Consider the following 23,938-nt stretch of genomic DNA (forward strand, 5'->3'; position numbering starts at 1 on the left):
TACCATATGAAAGTGAAAACAGCGGATGTAAATCTGTTGGCCTCATGCTCTGGGAATAAAATGCATGCATTATTATACAGAAATTCTGAAAATAAATATGAAACACTACAATACAATAATTTCAATGACCAAACAGGGGCGTTTATAGCTTTAAAAATGTAAGAAAAAATATATATATTAGTACAAATATTTTTATATCACCAAGTTCTCTCATTATATTCAGTATGTAGTGTGCTTGAGTAGGTCTGTATGTATTGCGTCTGGCAAATTAAACAGTAGCTGTTACATGAAAGGGCATAATAAAGACACAAACATGTCATTCATTCATACACAATTACACATCAGTTGCATTTAAGAAGTGTGCATGACTAGACATGAACGTGGTGGTTGTCAGAAGTAACACCAGAAGCTTTAAATGAGCCCACAGCAGATGAAAACAAACACATGTCAGTTGTAATTACAGATGCTTAAGTATAAGATTAACCCTGTACTAGCCCGTATAAGAGCTCAAATGATGATTTATCCCCACTGATGTGTTTGGAAACACTGTTGAATATATATAATTTACATATATTAAAGAAACATATAATTAGGGAGATAGATTTCAGAAATAAAACAGTTGCTGTTTGACTTCCATAGCATTTTTTTTTTCAATACTATGGAAGTCAATGGGGACCAGCAACTGTTTGGTTAACAACATTCATCAAAATATCTTATTTTCCATTCAGCAGAAGAAAGAAACTGGAACAACTTAAGGGTGAGTAAATGATGACAGAATATATATATATTTATTTTTTATTATTTTTTGGGGGGGGGGGGGGGGGGGGGGCTGAACAATCACTGTATTCTGAAACCAATACAACAATAACAATAAATGATTATAATTGATGTAAATGGTGATGATTGAATTCCCCTTTGAATTTTGCTTATATTTGTGTCCATCACACACCATGAGAAATCTATATTCACTATATTTACCTGTCTAATGTGGAGCAGATTATAAAATTCTTTATAAATTGACCATTAAAGCTGCCATGAAAAGTATTATATCTGGGTGCTCTATGGGTTAACTGAGGCTTGGAGAAACCTGTTGCCAATTAAGCGTCTGGAATGCCACATATAGACATTTCCTCAGACCTTCCACCACAGGTTTCAGAGCACATGTTCCCTTCCAGACAGACAATATAATCGCTTTAGGAGTTAAAAATGTTCACATTTTTGCTTTCACGGTTTGGAAACAGTTGTTGGAACTGACCATGTGGACAATGTGTTTGGCACCGCTCTGATTCATTCTCTGGATTACAGGAGACCCAAGCTTAAGTGTCTTTAGGATTTTTCTATCCGCACAAGCTGCAATGGAAACTAAGAGGTTTTTGTTTCTCATCTGTCTAATGATGAGTGAAGGAGACACCGAAAGAACACCTGAAATCTGCACAGGAGCGCACTGCCGAAGGTCTCCATCCAGATCACCTGATTACCAGAGCAGATATTCAATTTATGCTCCAAGACGCCCATTGGTTCCCTACACGGTAATACATCCACAGCACAGTAGGGCTGGCAGTCCGAAAGTAAACCCAAGGACCATCACGGCTGAGGTGTTCAGCCCACAGGGATGCACGGGAGGAGGTTGTCATGGCTCGCCAAGGCTGACAAATAATAATACGAAAGAGTGCAAGGGAATCGGATGTACACTACCTGTAAGGATGCGACAAGATCCCAAACAGCATTCCACAGGGACAGATGTTGGGAGAAGCAGAGTTACTTTTGTCCATATGCAGGACAGAGCCGAGCAAGTATTAGGAGAATTTCCGGAGTTGGGAACTCGAGGAGGGCCATCAACTGGAATTCAGTTGACATGCGACATCAAACCAGGTAAACAGTGATTGTGTGCTTGGTATTACGAGACCAGTCCTGTGTTTCTATAAAAGAGGTAGTACTTGTTAAAATCGCAAACCATGTGGTCATGACCACGTGAAAATGATTAGATGTTTGATTGTTGGCTGCTACCTCAGGCAGTTTGTAGAAGCATGTCAATTTCATGACAATATTAAAGCATGTATGTTATTAGTAATTTATTGTGATGCAAATCTAAAGCATAATTTCAACCAAAAAGTCATGCTTTTCTTGAAATTTTGACCAGGCACAAATGAGGTCCCTTCTGAAGATGCATTAGTGTTGCATTTGCACTTGGCAACAGGTCAGGATAAACTGGTGGCCCAGTTGCAAGGGCAGCAAGCTGAGGTTAAGCAACTTCAGAACACGCTGAGAGAACAGCAGCACACTCTACTAGCCCACCAAAGAGAAATACTGGACCAACAACGGATTATGTTTGAAAAGATGGAAGAAGTCAAGACCCAGTATAACCTTCTTCTTGACGGGGTCAGACAGTTATCTGTGCAAGGCCCACAGGGCATCATTGAGAGCCATTTGGATGGTCTCCAGTCCCAGGTTAGGACCTTTTCTCAGGAGGCCTTTGCAATGCATAAGATGAACATGGATGCTAGTGTTAAAGATGCTGAGAGACCTCTACCTGGCTGTGGATCCTGCCGAGCAGATGAGTACTGTGACTTCAGTGCAGACCGGCCACGTTGTGAGAAATGCACCGTTTGCCCTCCGGGATTCTTTCTGGTGGCTCAATGTTCCATTCACGCCGACAGGATTTGCCAGGTACATCTTCTGCTCTATTGCTGTAGCAATACACTGTCATTGAGGTTTATGTGAGTTCAAATACTGCAAATGAATACACTTGCTGTCAAAGCTTATTAGGTAAACATCTTATAAAATACAAGATAACAAATAAAATTGTCCAACAGGACAGAGACGAATGCCTGGAGATTCCAAACTTATGTAAAGAGCGCAACCAGTGCCTGAATACACCAGGTAAGTTGGCTACTAGACTTCCAAACTTGTTTAAAGTGGACATCAGATGCAAAATTTACTTTTACATGGTGTTTGCATATAAATGTGTCTTTTTTAAAATCCCCAAAAAACCTAAACCGTTTCAGTGATCAATTATCATTTCTGAGAAGCATGACATCATACTGCTCAAGCCCCGCCCACAACTGCTGACGGACTGTCCCGTATTAGCATATTACCAGAGATTGTCTTACTACAGGGTGATGAGAGGGTCTGTATTACTTACTATTGGAGAAAGCGTTACGGTTAACTTGGATCATGTGTCCCTTAATAACCAATCACATTACTACCTTGATGTCACTGAATTTCATTGTACGACACTCAATTGCCGTTTATGGATACTATAGTAATGAATGAGATGTGCCGTAGTTGTCGCAAAAAGTCAGTGACTTTTTTGTTTGCATTTTTGTTTTATGGTAAACTCAAAAAAAAAAGTTAAATCCAAAAGTATTAATTAGTGTAAAACATGTTTAAGATTAGCAGGTAGGCTGTCGATTCATTGAATGATAGGCTACTTCCTCTAAAAACCTTTTTATTCAGTGTAGTGAAAACTCTCCTCCATTGACATTCATTCAAACAGCCTCTGTTCTCCTGTCCTGCGTCGAAGCGTTAGCATTAGCTGTTATGTTTTTTAGCTAAAGGTTGCAGGCTTGCCTTCTAGTGGCTTTGATATTCCCGCCCTCAGCCAGTTGTAGGCTGTCTGCCATTTTCTCTGCACTCAAGCAGCTGTAACAACAACGTCTCATAAGCAATGCAGGTGTTTTGTATTTGTATGTAAAAGAACATGAACATAAGAGACTTCATTTTCTCCCGACATCAGAGTCTTTGAGGATGCAGCGGATTAGTTTTGTCTTTATGGTAACTTGTCACCGAATACACAAAGCTCATTAGCATTTAAAGAGACATGCACCGAAACGCCTCACTGTGAACAGAGTTGTTTTTGACAAGGTAATAAAAGGGTGTTGTTTTTACATTACCATTGAGGAATCTTAACCATTTCATGAAGACCCTAAATAATCATACCAACTTGTGGAAAATGGGCATCTGATGCCCCCTTTAAGATTTACTTTCTAAGAGATTTACTTTCTAAAAGATTTACTTCTAAGCATAGTGCATTGTTTCAGGGGGATTTCGCTGCTCCGCCATGTCGGAGAGGGAAGCAGCCGCTGGGATGTGTGGGCACTCTTATTTTTACAGTTCTGAGATGGAGGAGTGTCAAGCCTGTACAGAATGTGATTCTCAGCCAATGACATCATCATGTTCAGCCTTGAATGATGCCGTGTGTGCCAACCCCTCTGAAAGCAAACTCTCGCTGTCTTGGTCTGGTAACGTTGACCTAGCCAAGGGTAGTGCGTTTCCTGAAAAGCAACTTCACATCCGTGGTAACAGCGACGGAAGTCTTCTTTCCTGCACTGATGGTTGGATAGTGCTCCACCAGCATGGGCTTGTTTGGGTTGACCATAACCTTGCTTTAAAACACGGCTGCCGCAGCTTCATTCAAGCATGTTTACGACTGAATGCCAGTGAAGATGAAGGCCGGGATCTGAGTGGGATGCGTTTGGAGCAGCAGGAGGGTAAATCTCTCCAGAGCGCCAGTGTGAGTGGAGCAACTTCTGTGGAGCCAGGTCATGTACTCTACCTTACTCTCAAGAGTGCCACCAACCAGTGTAGCCAAGACAGTGAAGACGTGCACCTTCAGAGCAGCCTAATCTCACCTTTCAGCTTGCTCTGGTTGTCCCATGACACAGGTGCGGTTGCAATGACTGCTCAGGCCGTTGCTTCGGCGCATTACCACACCAACTACCGTCCTGCCTTCCGTACATCATCCATCTCCGACCCCTACATGGTCGGCTTGACCCATGATAACCGAGGGGTGCGCTTCAGAGAAAGTGGCACTGTGAAGTTTGTCCTCCAGCAAGCATTGTACTCCATGGGTCAAGCCTGTATCTCCGAGGGCTTCTACTTGCTTGCATACGTGAACCACAACGGAAGCAGTGCTGAGCTGACTCGTGCATTCAAGTCCGGCGTTCACTACAGAGACACATCTATTTCTCTCTCAGCAGCCACCACTGTGGACTCTGGGGATATGCTAACCTTTGAGATCCTTGCTCCCGCACAGTGCAATGTGCGCTACTTCGGAGACGACTCTGGGATTAGCATGCTCAGTCTGGTGTGGATCCCTTCAGCCATGTCCACTGCCTTGTCGGCCTCTGTGTCCAGGAAAGGTCTCCCCTCTGGTGCAGTGCGAAATAAAGCCTTGTTCTTCCATCAGACAAGTCCAGCAGTTCCACAAGTTGCACTAGCTGGAACCAAAGATCACAGAGACTTCATCTTTCGGGAAGCAGGGACGGCGAGTGTGGCTTTAGATCTGCGGCTTATCCACTCATGCATTCTAATCAAACTCACCTTGCTCCAACAGAGCGGGTCTCAGGGGGTTCAGCCAGCTCCTGTAGCTCAACAGATTGTTGGACACATGCCAGAGGGAAGCGTATGGGCAAGTGTGGGGCTGAGGGTATCGTTACAGGTGCGTAATGGCACTGTGATCTTCGCTACAGTTGACTGCGTCAGAGGGCGCATCAACCAAATTGCCTATGATGCTGGAAGTAGCATGTCTATCCTCTGGACAGATGCATAATCATGGCATGAATCTGCTAGCATGAAGTCAACCCTGTTGAAAAAATAAATAAATAAATAACAGCATATGCTGGTTAGGTATGTTTAGATGCATGGAAGCTGGTCCTGAACTAGTTATAAGCTGATTATGAGCAGGAGCTAGTTGCTCAGAACCAGCTCAAACCAGCTGCATGCATCAAAACATACCTAACCAGCATATGCTGTTTCTTTCCACAAGAAATCTACTTTTAGATTATGGTTTTTATTTAGATGCAATTGATTTGATTTCTTTTGAAAACAATTTTTAGCTGTCCAAGCAATTAGTTGAATTGTTTCATAGTAAATTTCTGATTTAAGTAGCATTGTGTCATCAAATATGTTTTTCAAAGAATTTTTTTTATTATGAAATAAACAGTTATTCTCTTTTGCTTACAAATCTTTGTGATGTAGGTTTTTGTATGGTCTAATATTGTTAAAATAATTGCATCTACCAGTTCTTGTTTTCCTTTTATTATATTTGCACTTCATTAAACTTCATTATCTAAATGAAAATCATGAATTATTTGCCTTGTCTTCCTTAAAAGTGAGTATATGTCATACAGCATGTTTTGTATCTTGCCTGTATCTTTGAATAAAACATTCAGTGTTAGCCATATGTTGTTGTTTTTAATTCAGTTTTCCAATTAAAGTTTATACTTAGTCACAAAAAGTTGATTTATTGTTATAAGCATTTATTAAATCTTTGCAGGATTTAGTTTCAAGACTTTTTTCAAATGTCAATCCAGATCCTTGCACAACAAAAGCAGAAAAAGTTGTAAACATTTTCCAGGAATCAAATGCAGGTGTTTGTGGCACAAACAACCAGATGGCTTTGATTGTGCTCTTTAATATGCAGATTTTATATAAAACAGAATAAAAGTAGCCCTCTGGCCTCCTTTATGTATGTGTTGTTATTCTTAAAACAGAAATTATGATATTTCATTTATTACAGGTAACAGTAACACCAAATCAAATGCATCCTTAATGTTTCTATAAAAAGACCACAGCTGAAACCATATCCTGAAGCTAAACTAAAACTGAAAATTTAAGAAGCATGTACAAAGACTTGCGGTTTTCCTAGACATTTGGTTAATATTAAAAGCTTTACTGGGAGCAGGAGATGACGTTTATTTAAAGTTATTCCATAAGTGTGATAGACTGAACCCTTCAAAGGGCTAACGTGAAACACTGAATTATGGCTACTTTAATAACAGGGTCTGGACCGACGGCCCTCACCATAAAGCGCTCTCTAAACCTTCACACAGATATAAATTAATCAGTGTTTAAGAAAAAAAAATAGATGCTTAATATCTGATTTAACCATTGATTGTTCAGATCCCATTGATTTAGAAAAACAGACATGCAAATTTAAATTGAATAGCTACGATAATCTTCTTCATTCCTAACAAATTTTGAATAATGTGTAAAATGTTACTAAAGTATAATCTAACATACATTACATGCGCTCTGTCAGGACAGCTGACGTGAACCTTGTGGCCTTCTGTGAGTGCAAGGGTTAAATGTCTGGTGAAGTGATGGTACAGGTGTTCAGTGTTAACACTGCTGCTGTGTTGAAGCCTGTGTTCACTTGAAGTAAAACATCTGGAAATGTTTAGGTTTCGTTGGGGGAGCGTAAAGTGTTGGATTCCTTCGGTTTACACTATGGGTTTGGTGAACTGTCCTCAGCCTGTAAGTGAGAATAGATTGATAAATTATTCAAATATCATATGATTTTGATGTACCTAGAGTCTTTTAAAGAAATGTTTAATCTAAAAATGATTTTTACAAAATAAGATATTTGGAATATGTTTAAGTGTTTTGTTTTTTTGGAAGTCAGTTGTGATATGTTATTTGGACGTCAAAACGTCTTCTTTCAGAGAAAAGACAGAATGTGTGCATGAATGTTTTCCCAGAGATCTTCCAGACAAACTCTCAGCCATCCTAAAATGAAAAGAGGTACATTTAACTTAGTTCATTTTAATTAACAATAATTCATTAATTTTCATTAAAAAGCGTTCAAATATATTGTGAAAAATTAGCCTTTAATTAATGTTCTTTCAATTTGTGGTCTTCAAGATCTGCATATTTGTATATGTTCACTGGCCAAAATGCTATCTTTTGCAATCCCTTCTCTTCAGGTATAGCAAGAGAGACAAATGATTTATTATTTTATAAGTCTATAAGAGAAGAATCCACAACAAGGGTGTGTTTAATCTAATTGAACATGCTTTATTGATAATGTGCACTCAATATTCTTTTGACAGCTAGTGGGATATTGCTCTCTAACCTGATATTATTAATCAATTTCATCGCAGTCCTTTTCACATTATCTCCACAAACAGACATATATTTTGAAGCATTGCAATAATAAGTTCAAAGCGCTGCTTTACAATATTAAAGGTCACAACCGTATAACAACAGCTGTTCAAAAAAATAAATGCCCAGCATTACCAAAGACTGACGTGCTAACCACCTTAGCTCTTCAGCAAGAAACTTTGAATATTAGCATCAGCCACACATCGACATATTTGGTTTATAGATGTGAAAACATACAAAGACCCATGTGAACAGACACAGGAGATCACCCTTTCTGCTCCATGATTTGAATGATGAAGTACTGAGCTGTTACTCATGACTGTCAAGGCACGTGTGTTGTGAGTTAATGCAGAGGTCAAATTTACTGCAATAAAAACTCTAAAACTATAATAACATGTGTTCACTTGTACAGTAAGAGGTGAACCTATGTGTTATTAAATGGCAGTGTTGTAAGCACTTTCATCAGTAGGGTTAGTTATTGGCTCCACCTGACGGTGACTCAGTGAAGTATTTCTTTGAGGAGGCGCTTGAAGTCACCGCCGCACTCTGAGCTCAGGGCATCCTTCAAGGTCACGTCATATTTGTCCAAGTACATGTCCTTGATGGTCTCCAGATCCACCTGGAAGTGAACATGAAAGTGGAAAAGACTATATAATTTTTCCTTCTAGTATTTTCATGCTATCAAGGCCATAATAATCTCTACCTCAGAGCGTCCCACAATAATACGTATGAGCGTGTCCTCGTCTGTCCCGGCTCCTTTCATGGCAGCGCTCAGACGACGGGCGAAATACAGCTGCGGGTTTTTAGCACATCGCACTGTTCGGATAAAAAACAAATCACTTTATGATCTGCGTGGCTATTGGATATCAAACACACAAAGTCCTGCTGTCTTCTTTTAGGAGCTTACGGTCACTGCAATATGACTCTGATTCAAAAGAGCGAATTTCCTAAAGGCTTTTGAATAGTTACAGTTACCCAGAGTAATGTAACAGTCCTTTAATGTTCCTGCAGCCTCACTGTCGATCGCATCCAGGATATCTGTTCCAGAGAGCTATGGAAAAACACAAAAGAGAAACCAGAAACTCAGAAAGAATGGCTCCTGTAAAGCAGCAGTGGGTATAGCTGGCGTTTGACCGTACAGTTTCATATAACTTGAAGGTGGCCTGAAGCTGTAGGTAGTTCCTGTGAGTGAGGATGTAGGTGAAAGTGGACTCGTCTGTGCCAAAGCGGCCTTCACCTGCCTGTGGAAAACCAACAAGAAGTAGGCCAGTCATTCAATCAGTCAACATAATACCGGGGTTGACGGGTTTGTTTGACAAAGATGGTCAAAAAGCCAATCAAATACATCCCAAAAACTATAAAATGACTTAAAAGGAAGCACAAAACATACCAATACCAAAACACAAAACATGCCACAGATTTTATTATGTCTTTCCTTTTATTTGTATTTAGCAGCTTTTTAGGGAGTTGATTTTATAATATGAAATATGAAAAAAAAAATTAATTTATGCATTTAGCTGACGCTTTTATCCAAAGCGACTTACAGTGCATTCAGGCTAACACTTTTTACCTAACGTGTTCCCCGGGAATATAATATAATATAATATAATATAATATAATATAATATAATATAATATAATATAATATAATATAATTAGTGCTGTCAAATGATTAATCATTAATAATAATTAATAATAATAATAATAATAACAATAATAATTAATAATCACGATTAATCGCATCCAAAATAAGAGTTTTTGTTTACATAATATATGTGTGTACTGTGTTTATTTATTATGTATATACAAATACACACATACAGTATATATTTTGAAAATATTTGCATGTAAACATTTATATATTTATATTCTTCTATTTTATAAAAATATTTTTAATATATAAACATAACATTTTTCTTTAATATACACATGCACACGTTTGTATTTATATATACATATTGTCCACAGTATACACACACGTGTACTGTATTATATACTATATTTTGTAAACAAAAACTTATTTTGGATGCGATAAATCGTGATTCATCGTTTGACAGCACTAAATATAATATAATATAACATAATATAATATAATTATCACTCATCAGCAGTTGGTTGTTAAAAATTCTTAGACTCAAATTTTGTTGATGTGAAACTAAATTTGCAGAACAGCAAATGAAAATCATGTACTTGGCAACTCAATAATGATATAAACTCATAAACTTCTTATATGCAGAGTAAAGCTCACCTCAAACAATGATGTTGCATCGTGCTCTGCCAGTGCTTCATCCACTTCATAAGACTCATCCCTGTTGGCCTGCAGGTAAAGGTCAGTTCTTTATAGCAAATAACAACCCTGGGAGCTTCAGTGGATACATTTTTCCTGGTTAATTTTGTGCTATAACTGCAGAGACTGTAGCACACTAACATTCTTTAAGAAAAGGAATTCTGCACCATATTATATATAAAATAATCGTGACTTTTTATCTTTAATAATTCATACTTTTCCCCCTCACAATTCTGAGAAAAAAAGGTCAGGATTTTGAGATAAAAAGTCACAATTACAGGTTTTACTCAAATTTATGAGAAAAAAAAGTGTGAGAAAAAAAGAATTATGAGATGTAAACTCGGAATTGCAAGAAAAATGACAGAATTCTGAGTTAAATGTCCTTTTTTTCTTAGAATTGCAATTCTAAAAAGTTGCAATTACCTTTTATAATTTGTTTTTACCTGTGCCATAAACAAGCTTCCATAACTTAGTGCAAAAACAGCCAAAGCAACCTTATTAGACACACGTTCCTTAGTGTTTTAATATTTTACCTGTAGGAGAGAAACCAGAAGATTCCTCACTTCTCCACTAGTGTCATCTTCAATATCAGCCTCCAGATCCCGCTCATGAACTGATGACCAAAAGATCAGTTACATGACTATAATCCTGCATTATTTTTATTACCAATAATATAACAGTCACAATAATAAGGTATCATGCAATTATATCTGACCAAACTTACTTTGCATATACGTCTCTTTGCAATTCATAATATCCTGTTAATGGAAGATGTACAAAAGTGAGGTTTATAAGGAGGGATATATAGTCAGTGACTATTCCTTCTAATCTAACGAGGAGTCACCTGATTGGTGCTGGTGCAGAGGATCTCCACCAGCACGTCCTCATCTGTCCCAGCACCCTTCATGGCTTTCCTCAGCTCTTTAGCCATGAAGATGTGAGGAGGATCCAGCATGGCTATAATTGCTTTCTCAAAGTTTCCAGTGAGTTCATTCTTCAAGACTTCCTCCAACTCCTTGACAATGTGACCACAGACCGAGAGGACAAAAATAAAATGGCTCAAATAGATGTACAGTATGTTGATTCACTGTATATATTAGTAACCTATCAATGAATGAATGAAAAAAATAAACTCGCAAAAAATCATTATAGCTTTCAAGGATTTTGTGTAAATGTGTTATATCACTAATATTTAGCATTTTTGTTGATTTAACACATTAATGGTTCAATACAATTCTTTCCAGCTTTCCATGAGCTTTACACAAATATTAAATGCGGAGAAAGCATAATGGTAGAAACTTTACACCAGTCGACATGCAGTCTAAATCAATATAATGTGCTGGAGAGGAAAATTAGAAACCATTTGGTCTATGGCTCATGTCCTATACGAGAGCGTTTGTTCTGATAAGCCGCTTTATATTTGGGAAAACTATATTTTTCATTGATTATGATTCATTATTGGATTTGTCAGTTAGCTGACATTTCAGAGATATGACTCACGTCGTCATATTTCTCAAAGTAGGCTTGTTTAATCTCCACCCGCTGGGCTGCAGAGCGGTTTGCTAGGATGGAAATGATGGTCTCCTCGTCTGTTCCTGTGAACAACAGAAGATGAGCTCATACTTCGTGATGTCAGTCATTCCTCCAGCAGACTACCGCCTCACAACTCACCGCTTCAGATTCAACAGGAAAGGAAAGCCTCAGGCCATCTAAAATGTACTTTGATATTTAGAGGGGAGAAGAAATGTAGCATTACAACACTTATTCATCAACATATCCTCTGCAGTGAATGGGTGCCGTCAGTCCAAACAGATGATGACAACATCACAATACAAGAAATCCACACCACTCAAGGCGTTTTAATTTCAAACCGTGACTTCTGACCAAAATATGCTTCTAAAATCTATATAACGCCTCCTCCAGTCTCTGACATCAGAATCCACCAACAGATTTGTTTAGGGATTTCTGGACTGTTTTGGAGCTTGATCTGTGCATAAGATGACTTTTTTTCACTGGAGAAATCATTTTTTTGGATAGAGGACTCATATTTTAGCTAGAAACAAGAGTTAAAAACATCTTTGTTTATTACAAACACAGGTTTGTGCTTCACAAGACCATCAGCTTTCTGGACTCTCATTCTGACGGCACCCATTCACTGCAGAGGATCTATTTCTGAGCAAGGGATGTAATGCTACATTTCTCAAAATGTGTTCCAATAAAGAAACAAAGAATGGCCTGAGGCTGAGGTAAATTTCCATTTTTGTATAATTTTTTCCTTTAAAGCCTGCATGAAATCAAAATTGACCTGATTTACTTTGTAAGTGCAGATTATTTGTCTTGTGGTGAACAATTCATCCGTGCAAGATGCTCTACAGCAGGAAAAAGTCATCTTTGCAGTCTTTAATCAAGATCAGAAAATTTGCATCCTCTTGGAATGACTTTCCTTCTCTGATGATTTCAGTTTGACTGTTTGGGAAGATGATCTTTTAACCAGTCCTCTCTAACCACCAGCCTGCTTCAAGTTAGAAACTGTGAGGAGGTGTATTAAAAATAATAAGCCTCTATTTGTTCTCATTCAGTATTCCATTCCATTGGACATGTGTCAGAATACTGAAGTGAAACTGGTCATTAAATCAGTTTTTTGCAAACTTCAAAAGTGCTATATATCTGTGAACCTGGAGTAAAAAAAAAAAAACAGTCTTAAGTCGAACTGATATATTTGTAACAATAGGCAAAAATTAGGGCAGCACGATAAATCGCATGCAATATTTAATGCGCATCTTGTCAGTAAAGTCGGTTCTGTAATCAGCGGTAAATCTCTACACGTGCGTGATTTCACATGGAGAAGCATTAACTACACAGAGCCGTTGTTCACTGACAAGCTGTGTAAAACATGCGCAAAATATGATCGTGGTTTGGCGCAGCTTGTCAGTGAACAACAGCTCTGTGTAGTTAATGCTTCTCCATGTGAAAGCGTGTAGAGATTTAAGCATTAAATATCGCATGCAATTAATCGTGCAGCCCTACCAAAAATACATTGTATGGATCAAAATTATCAGTTTTTTTATGCCAAAAATCATTAGGATATAAAGATCATGTTCCATGAAGATATTCTGGACATTTCTTACAGTAAATATATCAAAACGTAATTTTCCATTCTGCATTGTTAAAAACTTCATTTGGACAACTTTAAAGGCAATTTCTCAATATTTAGATATTTTGGCACCCTCGGATTCCAGATTTTCAAATAATTGTATCTCGGCCAAATATTGTCATATCCTCCTAACAAACCATACATCAACAGAAAGCATATTTATTCAGCTTTCAGGTGATGAATACATTTCAATTTAAAAAAATTTACCCTCATGACTGGTTTTGTGGTCCAAGGTCATAACATCAAATTGCAAGTAAAAAAAAAAAAAAAAAACCCACAAAAAAAAAACAAATCACCCATTTTTTAAGTCAGTGTTTTCCAACAAGTGATTATTTTTATTCAACCTACCCATTCCTTTGCAGGCCTTACGGATGGCCTTGATGTCTGCCACCACATCAAAGTCCTCATAAGGAGTTACTGTCGGCTGAAATGAAGGTTGTGTAAGAAAAATAATGTGTTATGCAATTAAACTACTGCGGTTTTACATTACATTTATACAAAGAGATTCTGAAATAGGTCAAGCAGTTCATTCCATGTTATAGTGCCAAAAGATGTGATGGGTGAGTCCATCAGCATGTTTCTGAAGGGTCTGTGCATGAGATCACTGCAGCAAAATCTGTGGAGGAGGAGGGGTCTGTATCTAACGCACACAGAGCTGAGTCATGGACGGAGAGAGAAGATAATAATATTATTATCTACTGATAACAGAAACAGTATTCCTCTTCCTCTAAGAGAGTATTATACTGCTCAAATCACAGTAGAATAAGAAAGTATAGCAAATACAAAATGTGTATATATACAAAAAATATATATTTAATGGTATAAAAATATTTAGCTTCGAGTTTTAATAATAAACGTTTACGAAAAATGTTAAAACGTCGAGATAAAACATCAATATGTAACGCTAGAAGATCGTTTGCGTTTAAGTATTTTTTATTTAGTCTGTATATCACGGTGGACGAGCGCTGCGATTTCAGAAAACACATGCAAATAGAAAAAGCACCAGCAAATAATAAAAAAAACATTTTAATCAGTTTGACAGCAGGTGCTGCAAATGCTCACCACACATCGCCTTGCTTTTTTTTTTGGTTGTGTTGTGTTGTGTTGTGAGCATTTGCAGCGCGTGTGTTGTCAAACTGATTAAGATGTTTGTTTGATTTGCAGGTGTTTCTTCTATTTGCAGCGCGTTGAGCTCTCTCGGACACCGTAGTATATATTTGCTGCATCCGTAAAACAAACTATAACAGCCAATACCGTTATCTGTAGTGAAATAAACTGAAGAAAAGTGAGAAAAAGAACCAAACTGCAACTTCTTTTACTCACTTGAACGTTGCCCATCTTATGATGTTGATGTGTTTCCATGAATGTGCGCTCGCTCTCTCATGACGCATCTTTTGACTCCGCATCCCTGACGTCACTGCTGGTGATGTCACATACGATTTACATATAAATGTATATAGTTTAAATAAATAATATCCATGTTCTCAACAGAAAAGTAAAGCGTTATTGGTTTATATATGCCAATAAAATGTGTTTTTACTGCTTGTTGGCTAAAACCAAACCAAACCAATGAAATTGTTTAAACAAAAATGTCTTTCTTCATTCATCAGGAATGAAACAAATTTGCGTAGGCTGATACAACATTTAGTGAGTAGAATCAATTGATTTAAGACAAGAAATTCTTTGTTAATTGTGTCCCAGCAGCATCAGCCTACTCGCTGATTGAACAGTGCTTTGATTTCGTATTTACCACAATACTGACATATATATATATATATATATATATATATATATATATATATATATATATATATATATATATATATTATTTAAAGCAGTGCACATAATATTTCTACATTTCTAAAAGAAGTAAGACGAGGCATGCATATGATCTCTTGCCCTGCGGGAATAGCAAGAAATGCGTCGGTTTCTATAATGGATAGAAATATTATTTTCAGCTTTGATGATGCATGCATGCACAGCATGTTACAAAGAACTCTTTCACATCTGACATGTGTAACCATTGATTCTGATTAGACAAAAACTCTTATTTTATGTGAGCTAACGCATGTGTTGATTGTTATTAAATAGTATTATTTATAATTCTGCTCTACTCTATAAACATATGTCTAGAATTGTGTTGGTCCATGTCCTGTTCTTTGACATTGAGAGCATCCATTCATCCACATCACACCAATGTGCTGAATACTTGGCTCATGAATATCAAGTAGGGGAGGTTACTACGCAACGTCACTTTACTTTATTAATATTAATGACCTGCGCTTTTATTGAGCAAAAATAGAGAAAATAACTGTATACAGAGGATTCAGTATAACTATTTATACGATCACAAATTTAAAACGCCTTCCATCTCTATGATAAAAAAACAACATGCTAAATAATTTTTTGTTTGCGCTGTCGCTCGTTATACGCACGCGCACTGTGGACTCTGTCAGCTGACTTCCGGTCTGAGGGCGGGACTGCTGCTAGTGTTCCGCTAATCCTTCAGATCCCGAAAATCACCCCGGAGAGGGAAGGGAACGGTCCATTCCGCATCGATCCGACCGGACATTAAGTAGGTACAGTCACGTTTTTAAAAATAAGATCACGCGAGGACGAAAAGCGTTTGAAATTTCGACTGAGAAGAGGGTTTTCATCATCGAAATGTCGGCACAGGTCTCGAGGGATTGACCGGAGCAGTTCACGCTTACTATTAATGACTCTTCGTCTGTTTTATTAATCAATATCAGTTACAAGATGACGGATAATCGCGGTTGGGGATGTAAAAACATTTAACGTTACATTTAAAGAACCATCATGTCTTTGAGTTGGCAGACATCTTGTGCTAATTAAACCACACGGGAAGAACACTTCCTGTTCAGCGCCTGCGCGTTGAGTCAATACTAACATCATTTGCCTTTACACACACACACATACATATATATATATATATATATATATCTCGCATTTTTGACGACATCATGACGTTTTGTTATTTCAGAGCCATGCACCAACAGATATACTTCTTTAGTTTCCAAGATATGTGACCCTGGACCACAAAACCAGATTTACAAAGTCTGAACGCTGAATAAATAACGTATGTTTTCATTGATGTATGGTTTGTTAGAATAGGACAATATTTGGCTGAGATACAACTATTTTAAAAAATCTGGAATCTGAGAGTGCAATAATAATAATAAAATGGAGAAAATCGCCTTTAAAAGTTGTCCAAATGAAGTCTTAGCAATGCATATTACCAATCAAAACGTAAGTTTAGATATATTCAAGGTAGGAAATATACAAAATATCTTCATGGAACATGATCTTTACTTAATATCCTAACAATCTTTGACATTTTAAGGGAAAAATGATCATTTCGACCCATTCAGCTATTGCTGCACATATAGCCTACCTGTGTTGCTTCTGTCTGGTTTTGTGCTTCAGGGTCACATATATGCTTTTAACATGGGTGCATGTATTTATTTTATCTCTTAAACTCCGTTATTTGGGCTGTCACACACAAGCCCAAGCTGTTGAACATCCTGTCTGCTTTATCTGCTTTCACTTGTAGGGCTCTCAAATCTTATCAAGGTCCCACAGAGCTCTTGTATCAAGCCAGTGAGCGTCATGTTAATTGTCATTGTCCTGTGAGTTACAGGAGTGAGGTCCCACCATGGAATGTGAGGTCTGAGTGGCAGCCACCATGATCGGAGGACTGTTCATCTACAACCATAAAGGGGAGGTGCTCATCTCCCGCGTCTACCGCGATGATATAGGGTGAGTTCATCATGCCCTTAAAACTGCTTGTGATCTCAAGGACTAGGCTTAAAGGGTAGTTCACCAAAATATAAATATAAAATGATGTCATTAATGACTCAACCTCATGTCGTTCCAAACCCGTAAGACCTCCGTTCATCTTCAAAACACAGTTTAAGATATTTTAGATTTAGTCCGAGAGCTCTCAATCCCTCCATTGAAAATTTTGTACTGTTATATTGTTGACGTACGATGCTGCTGACGTCATTCTGGTGCACCCAATAACAAAGATAACACATCAGCAGCATCATACGTCAACAATCACAGCAGTCCCACTCACAACAGACACGGAAGATTAGACAATGCTGAATAAAGTCGTCATTTTTGGAACAAAATGTATTTTCGATGCTTCAAAAAATTCTAACTGACCCTCTGATGTCACATGGACTACTTTGAAGATGTTTTTCTTACTTTTCTGGACATGGACAGTATACTGTACACAGTTTCAATGGAGGGACTGAGAGCTCTTGGACTAAATATAAAATATCTTAAACTGTGTTCCGAAGATGAGGTCTTATGGATTTGGAATGACATGAGGGTGAGTTAATAATGACACAATTTAGATTTTTGGGTGAACTAACCCTTTAAAACCACATAACCCTGAGAGGGGCTGGTGAACAGCACTAAAGAACACATCAACCACCAAAAGCTGCCCGGAACAACTTAGTAACACATCTACCAATCTACTTTTGCACATGCAAACTCTAAATGTCTTTATTTTGGCTGTTAAAAATATTACAATGCATTTTGGCGTGAATCGACTGGCCTTATTATTAATATCCAAGCTCAGCAGGGTTTAAACTCTGTGTCTTTGGGGTTATCCGGTTAGGGAAGAGGAAGGAAGGAATGCATTACTCCATTCCATCAGCATAACAAACTCAATTTCATTTTTGTGACCATAAATGGGGAAGTATTGTTTTTTCTTTCCTTCATAGAACCCCAGATCAAGTTTTTGTGCTCGTATAGATTTCATCAGTGTGTTTTCATTACTGCTGTCCATTTACACATGCAGCCCATGTTTGTCTTTCTCCTTTATTGTCATTATTCCCCTCATGCTCTCTGTACTGTTTTTCTCCATGTTCACTGTGGCTACTGTAGCACTAGGTAAGCGATCCCACTACAACCAGTGACCCGAAAGCATGTTTTTAGACCTCAGCAAGCAACCAATCTCTCTGATGCATGTCACCAGTGACCCTCACTCTAGGGTTGGGCAATATACCCAAAAATATTTATCTATCTGTGTTTTAAGCCTATTAATAATACTTGTACATTTTTAGTTTTGTATTTTTTTTTTTTTGCAATTCAGAGAAAGAGAATTAAATTACAGCCAACAAGTTAAAGACAAGACACAGCATTTTGTATATTAAATTTTATATGATGTTTCAAAAAACTTTTGTGAAAAATAAAATGTCTGAATATGGGTGAAATAATGTTTCATCATTCTGCGTAACAGATATATTTATGTAAAGATATGAGTGCTGTCAAACTCTTAATCCCGATTGATCGCGTTCAAAATAAGTATTTGTTTACATAATGTGTGTGTGTATACTGTGTATACATATATATATATATATATAATACACACACACCCACACAGTATATATTTTGAAAATATTTACGTGTATATAATAGAGCCCGACCGATATGGATTTTTGGGGGCCGATGCCGATATTAACTCGAAAAGAGCCGATTTATAAGCCAAATTTTGATTTTAAAAATAATCTGGATATTAGACCCATTTCCTATAAACTGCACTTACACAACATTCAATAGCAAAATATCTGCCTGTTCTATGTATGTGGGCTGTATAAACCATTTTTCAGAAGGGATTATGTTAAAAAAAAAAGCCTTAGATTACAGTCTCAATGACTAAACAATTGCACATCAAAAGTATATATTTTTTAATGATCAAAAAACAGTCTGGTTTTAAACATTTAACACTTTTACTTTCTTCCAGTTGAAGCTGGTTTTAACAGTCTGTGTGTTTACTGTAAATAAATTATAATACTAAAGTTAAAGTATTTGCAGAAGTAGTCCCACACTTTGCTGCTACAGCATTCACCTTTTTCAGCCATCTGTAGGCAGAAAGAGAGACAGAGAAAGAATAAGCATGTGTATTAATAATATCACCATGTATCATTACTCATGTCATCATTAGAATTATAATAATAATAAACTGGGATCTCCTACATAGGCAAAAATGAGAAATATATATTTTTTTATTTGTCAAGCAATAGGTATTACCTACTTACATTTAACAATATTATTTCAACATTTTCCTGTTATGTCTGTAAAGCTGCTTTGAAAAAATGTAAAAAAAAAGCGCTTGTTCAGCTCACATTTATTTACATTTAAACCCCTCTGGTTTAATCATTTCTGACGCAGCTACTGTAGTTACTGTAACTACACTATATTTGCTCTCACAGACACATTCACAACAGACCCGTATATCTTCTCCTCTTCTCTTTGTGCAGTCTGAATCATCGTCTTGCCTACTATTACCGGAAGATTACGGAATCAATTCGAAGTTGAATGGTTAACGTTAGTGTCATGAACACACCGCTGTCAATTTTGAGAAGAACCACCTTCAAACAAGTTAATAGCAAGCATTTAAGGGGCCTGCTAAAAAGGAAGCTATATTAGCGTTAGAGTAACGTAACCAGCCTGAATTCACAAAATTGTTCTCTGGACCTGACGGTAGCCTCTTCTTCCTTGCTTCTCTCTTAATTCTCATCAGCAGGACTAGCGCTATCGCTCGCTTCTTACAACGGGACAGATACATGTTGGCTGCTGACCGAAAGGAGGAGGAACAGACTATGAAAGAGCTCCCGCTAAACGTTTTTAAAACTCCGCCTACACCATAGCGCAGCGCAAATCGCGTTGTATCTGAAGGGCAACGCTGAGCCCAGCGGCAAGCGCCGTGCATACCGCGTCCTGTGTGAAAGGCCCAATTACGCGGTCATTATGTGGGAAACACACCGCAATAGAATAAGAATAAGTTAAACGCTAACGTTATAGTTTGACCTCCTATTAACGGTCGCGCTCTTCCACTGATAAACATGGTATTAGCTTTGTGGCTAATCTAATATAGCAATGCATTAGCGGCTGTAAGTGATGTTACAGAATATTTAGAAGTGATAATGATAGGACCGTTAGCTAGAACTACCACACAGTTTTTATATACAGGGTATGAACTAAATCTACAATCATTTCACATGACGAACGACAGACTCACCGTCAAAACTGTAAGTTACATCTCCGTGGCTTGGCTGCTCGCTTTTTTCTGTAGTGAATTTCTGGCGCTGTTGTTAACTCTGGAGCTGCAGAGCTCCCTCTTGTGGGCACACTATGCAACACTCATAACATGAGTGAAGCATGAGACTATGTTTCTCATGTTTCATCGGCCGTTATAAATGCCGATTTAAATGCAATTAGCTTATATCGGCCGGCCGATATATCGGTCGGGCTCTAGTATATAATTTATATATTCATATTCTTATAAATGTTTAATATATAAACATAACATATTTTTCTTAAATCTATACATATATTTTTATATATACATAATAAATAAATACACAGTATACACACATTATGTAAACAAATACTTATTTTGAACGCGAGCAATCGGGATTGATAGTTTGACAGCACTAAAAATATCTTATTCTGACTTGTACTTCTACATACATATATAAAAGAATAAGTGAAAGAGAGAGATAAAACAATGTAACCATTAAAGCCCTGGCACACCAAGCTGAATGTAAAATCATTGTTGAGCATATGTCAGCTCAGTTTTTGCACTAGTTAGGCTCTACTTGGACCCTGTTGGCTGCTTTTTTGCCTATTGGGCATTTTGAATCAAGAAGCAGTGCACGAGAAGAAAAGTGAAAGTGAGCAAAGAGGACACACACAAAGGGCTGTTCTAATCTCATCTTAGCTGAGCATCCAAATACATGTTCTCTCATGCAGGAGCAGTATGTATGTGCTCGTTGGACATTGGCTGTAGTCTTCACAGTGTGTTCAAGCACGACATTTAAGCTCAAAAGCAGGTAATGCGAGGCAGCAAGACAGTCAGCTTTCATTGCTGCTGATTCTTTGTCTGTTTGGCGTGTCACAGTCTTTAAACCATTGTTACCAAAATATAACATGCACAGACTTCCATGTACAGTTTGGAGTGGATGTCCATTAAATCAGTGTTTGGATCAATGAACCATAGAAGAAATGATTCCTATAAATGAAGCAAAGCTCTCAACAATACTGATATTCTCAGACAGTATTCTCAGGTGCTGTGTCATTTAAATGTGAGTTGAGGTGTTTTTGAAATGGGCACAAAACTGTCCTAGTAACATGGTTTTTAGGAAATTTAGGACAAATGGAAAAAGCATGTAAAACTTTCCAAGAAGTTGCACCATTTGTTTCTTAATTTTGTATCATCTAAGCCAGTGGTTCCCAACCTTTTTCAGCTCGTGGCCCACACACATATGTTTGCGCGGCCCACTTCAAAAAAATTAACTGACCCCGCTATTGTTGGGAACGGTTAATAACTAAGTACTCAGAAGCTAGACTGTTAACTGTATTTATTGAATGAACTAGGGCTGTGCGATATGGACAAAATAAAAACTATCGCGATTTCTTTGATCAATTTTGTGATTGTGACACACACCGATATGCTTTTACAGTCATAAATGCATTCAAGATAAATTTGAAACCTATTTCCAAAAGAAAACCAATTAGAGCTTTATCAAAAAATTGTAACGTCTCTAGAACAGACATAAGTAAAAATTATAACTATAGTAAAGATGTAACAAAATGTAGACTTATGGCAACAACAAAAAAAAAATCCTGTGTCCAGGGACTTTTTTTTCTTTTTTGCCATGCATTGTTCATAGAGCTCATTAATTGTAGCGGTGAAATTGGAAAAGTTGCTGCTTAAGTTTTTATAATAGCAATTTGCATATACTCCAGAATGTTATGAAGAGTGATCAGATGAATTGCATAGTCCTTCTTTGCCATGAAAATTAACTTAATCCCAAAAAAACCTTTCTACTGCATTTCATTGCTTTCATTAAAGGACCTCCTGAGATCATTTCAGTAATCATCTTGTTAACTCAGGTGAGAATGTTGACGAGCACAAGGCTGGAGATCATTATGTCAGGCTGATTGGGTTAGAATGGCAGACTTGACATGTTAAAAGGAGGGTGATGCTTGAAATCATTGTTCTTCCATTGTTAACCATGGTGACCTGCAAAGAAACGCGTGCAGCCATCATTGCGTTGCATAAAAATGGCTTCACAGGCAATGATATTGTGGCTACTAGGATTGCTCCTAAATCAACAATTTATAGGATCATCAAGAACTTCAAGGAAAGAGGTTCAATTCTTGTAAAGAAGGCTTCAGGGTGTCCAAGAAAGTCCAGCAAGTGCCAGGATGGTCTCCTAAAGAGGATTCAGCTGCGGGATCGGAGTGCCACCAGTGCAGAGCTTGCTCAGGAATGGCAGCAGGCAGGTGTGAGCGCATCTGCACGCACAGTGAGGCCAAGACTTTTGGAAGATGGCCTGTTGTCAAGAAGGGCAGCAAAGAAGCCACTTCTCTCCAAAAAAAACATCAGGGACAGATTTATCTTCTGCAGAAAGCATAGTGAATGGACTGCTGAGGACTGGGGCAAAGTCATATTCTCCGATGAAGCCCCTTTCCGATTGTTTGGGGCATCTGGAAAAAGGCTTGTCCGGAGAAGAAAAGGTGAGCGCTACCATCAGTCCTGTGTCATGCCAACAGTAAAGCATCCTGACACCATTCATGTGTGGGGTTGCTTCTCATCCAAGGGAGTGGGCTCACTCACAATTCTGCCCAAAAACACAGCCATGAATAAAGAATGGTACCAAAACACCCTCCAACAGCAATTTCTTCCAACAATCCAACAACAGTTTGGTGAAGAACAATGCATTTTCCAGCACGATGAAGCACCGTGCCATAAGGCAAAAGTGATAACTAAGTGGCTCGGGGACCAGAATGTTGAAATTTTGGGTCCATGGCCTGGAAACTCCCCAGATCTTAATCCCATTGAGAACTTGTGGTCAATCCTCAAGAGGCGGGTGGACAAACAAAAACCCACTAATTCTGACAAACTCCAAGAAGTGATTATGAAAGAATGGGTTGCTATCAGTCAGGATTAGGCGCAGAAGTTGATTGAGAGCATGCCCAGTCGATTTGCAGAGGTCCTGAAAAAGAAGGGCCAACACTGCAAATACTGACTCTGCATAAATGTCATGTAATTGTCGATAAAAGCCTTTGAAACGTATGAAGTGCTTGTAATTATATTTCAGTACATCACAGAAACAACTGAAACAAAGATCTAAAAGCAGTTTAGCAGCAAACCTTTTGAAAACTAATATTTATGTAATTCTCAAAACTTTTGGCCACTACTGTATACAGTATATGTACGCGGTCAGCAGCGAGAGCGCATAAATATAACGCGAAAGCACATTAAAATAATGCACGAGCGTGAATCTCTCTGTTTGCACGCAGATTTCCTTTGCGCTGTCACAAAACCAGACGTGCTTGCTCAGATACATGCTGCTCTGCGCGGAGAGTGTGCGCACTTAAAACTTGTCTCCTCTCACTTAAACTGCGTCCTGTGCGCTCACAACTCTCTCTATGCTGTTGTGTTAGATATTGCTTATTTTCGCACATTTTTATTTCTAGCCTTTTACCGCGTGCAGTGTAAACGCTCTGATCCGTTAACATGAGCTCGGAAAAAAGGCGCAACACATTAACAATATTAATATATGTTTTTACATA

General features: G+C 37.9%; 3 protein-coding genes across 6 annotated transcripts in view; 2 read left to right on the forward strand and 1 right to left on the reverse strand.

The window, feature by feature from the left end:
- Window positions 1-1,686: 1,686 nt before the first annotated feature.
- si:ch211-252f13.5 (uncharacterized) lies at window positions 1,687-5,907 on the forward strand. Its single transcript, XM_059500977.1, has 4 exons — window positions 1,687-1,872; window positions 2,141-2,667; window positions 2,814-2,880; window positions 4,041-5,907. The coding sequence occupies exons 1-4, from the start codon at window positions 1,704-1,706 to the stop codon at window positions 5,549-5,551; spliced, it is 2,274 nt and encodes a 757-aa protein (XP_059356960.1). The 5' UTR covers window positions 1,687-1,703; the 3' UTR covers window positions 5,552-5,907.
- A 2,373-nt stretch (window positions 5,908-8,280) lies between these two features.
- Window positions 8,281-14,732, reverse strand: anxa13l (annexin A13, like). The gene is made up of 11 exons (XM_059502417.1): window positions 14,648-14,732; window positions 13,673-13,748; window positions 11,671-11,765; window positions 11,015-11,185; window positions 10,895-10,928; window positions 10,704-10,783; window positions 10,132-10,200; window positions 9,024-9,125; window positions 8,860-8,935; window positions 8,588-8,700; window positions 8,281-8,503 (listed from the first exon to the last, which is right to left on the reverse strand). The coding sequence occupies exons 1-11, from the start codon at window positions 14,684-14,686 to the stop codon at window positions 8,384-8,386; spliced, it is 975 nt and encodes a 324-aa protein (XP_059358400.1). The 5' UTR covers window positions 14,687-14,732; the 3' UTR covers window positions 8,281-8,383.
- Window positions 14,733-15,766: 1,034 nt separating this feature from the next.
- Window positions 15,767-23,938, forward strand: part of ap2m1a (adaptor related protein complex 2 subunit mu 1a) — a 15,490-nt gene continuing 7,318 nt past the window's right edge. Inside the window, exons 1-2 of one of the 4 annotated variants that reach the window (XM_059502452.1) lie at window positions 15,767-15,903; window positions 16,983-17,101. In XM_059502452.1, the coding sequence (XP_059358435.1) occupies window positions 17,028-17,101 (74 nt within the window). In that variant the 5' untranslated portion in view covers window positions 15,767-15,903; window positions 16,983-17,027. Of the gene's footprint in view, window positions 15,904-16,976; window positions 17,102-23,938 lie in introns of all 4 variants that reach the window. The other 3 variants (XM_059502453.1, XM_059502456.1, XM_059502455.1) reach the window with 3 other exon arrangements.

This window comes from Carassius carassius, chromosome 20 (genome assembly GCF_963082965.1).
Source record: "Carassius carassius chromosome 20, fCarCar2.1, whole genome shotgun sequence".
Lineage (NCBI taxonomy): Eukaryota > Metazoa > Chordata > Actinopteri > Cypriniformes > Cyprinidae > Carassius > Carassius carassius.

Bases quoted from the DNA above. Each gene is read 5' to 3' on its own strand.
- si:ch211-252f13.5 (XM_059500977.1), top strand. From the start codon at position 1,704: ATGCGACAAGATCCCAAACAGCATTCCACAGGGACAGATGTTGGGAGA. The intron at 2,668-2,813 runs GTACATCTTCTG...ATTGTCCAACAG, and splicing joins ACGCCGACAGGATTTGCCAG to GACAGAGACGAATGCCTGGA. The intron at 2,881-4,040 runs GTAAGTTGGCTA...GCATTGTTTCAG, and splicing joins CCAGTGCCTGAATACACCAG to GGGGATTTCGCTGCTCCGCC.
- anxa13l (XM_059502417.1), bottom strand. From the start codon at position 14,686: ATGGAAACACATCAACATCATAAGATGGGCAACGTTCAA. The intron at 10,201-10,703 runs GTAAAATATTAA...CTTTACCTGCAG, and splicing joins TTCTGGTTTCTCTCCTACAG to GCCAACAGGGATGAGTCTTA. The intron at 8,504-8,587 runs GTAGAGATTATT...GTTCACTTCCAG, and splicing joins TTATTGTGGGACGCTCTGAG to GTGGATCTGGAGACCATCAA.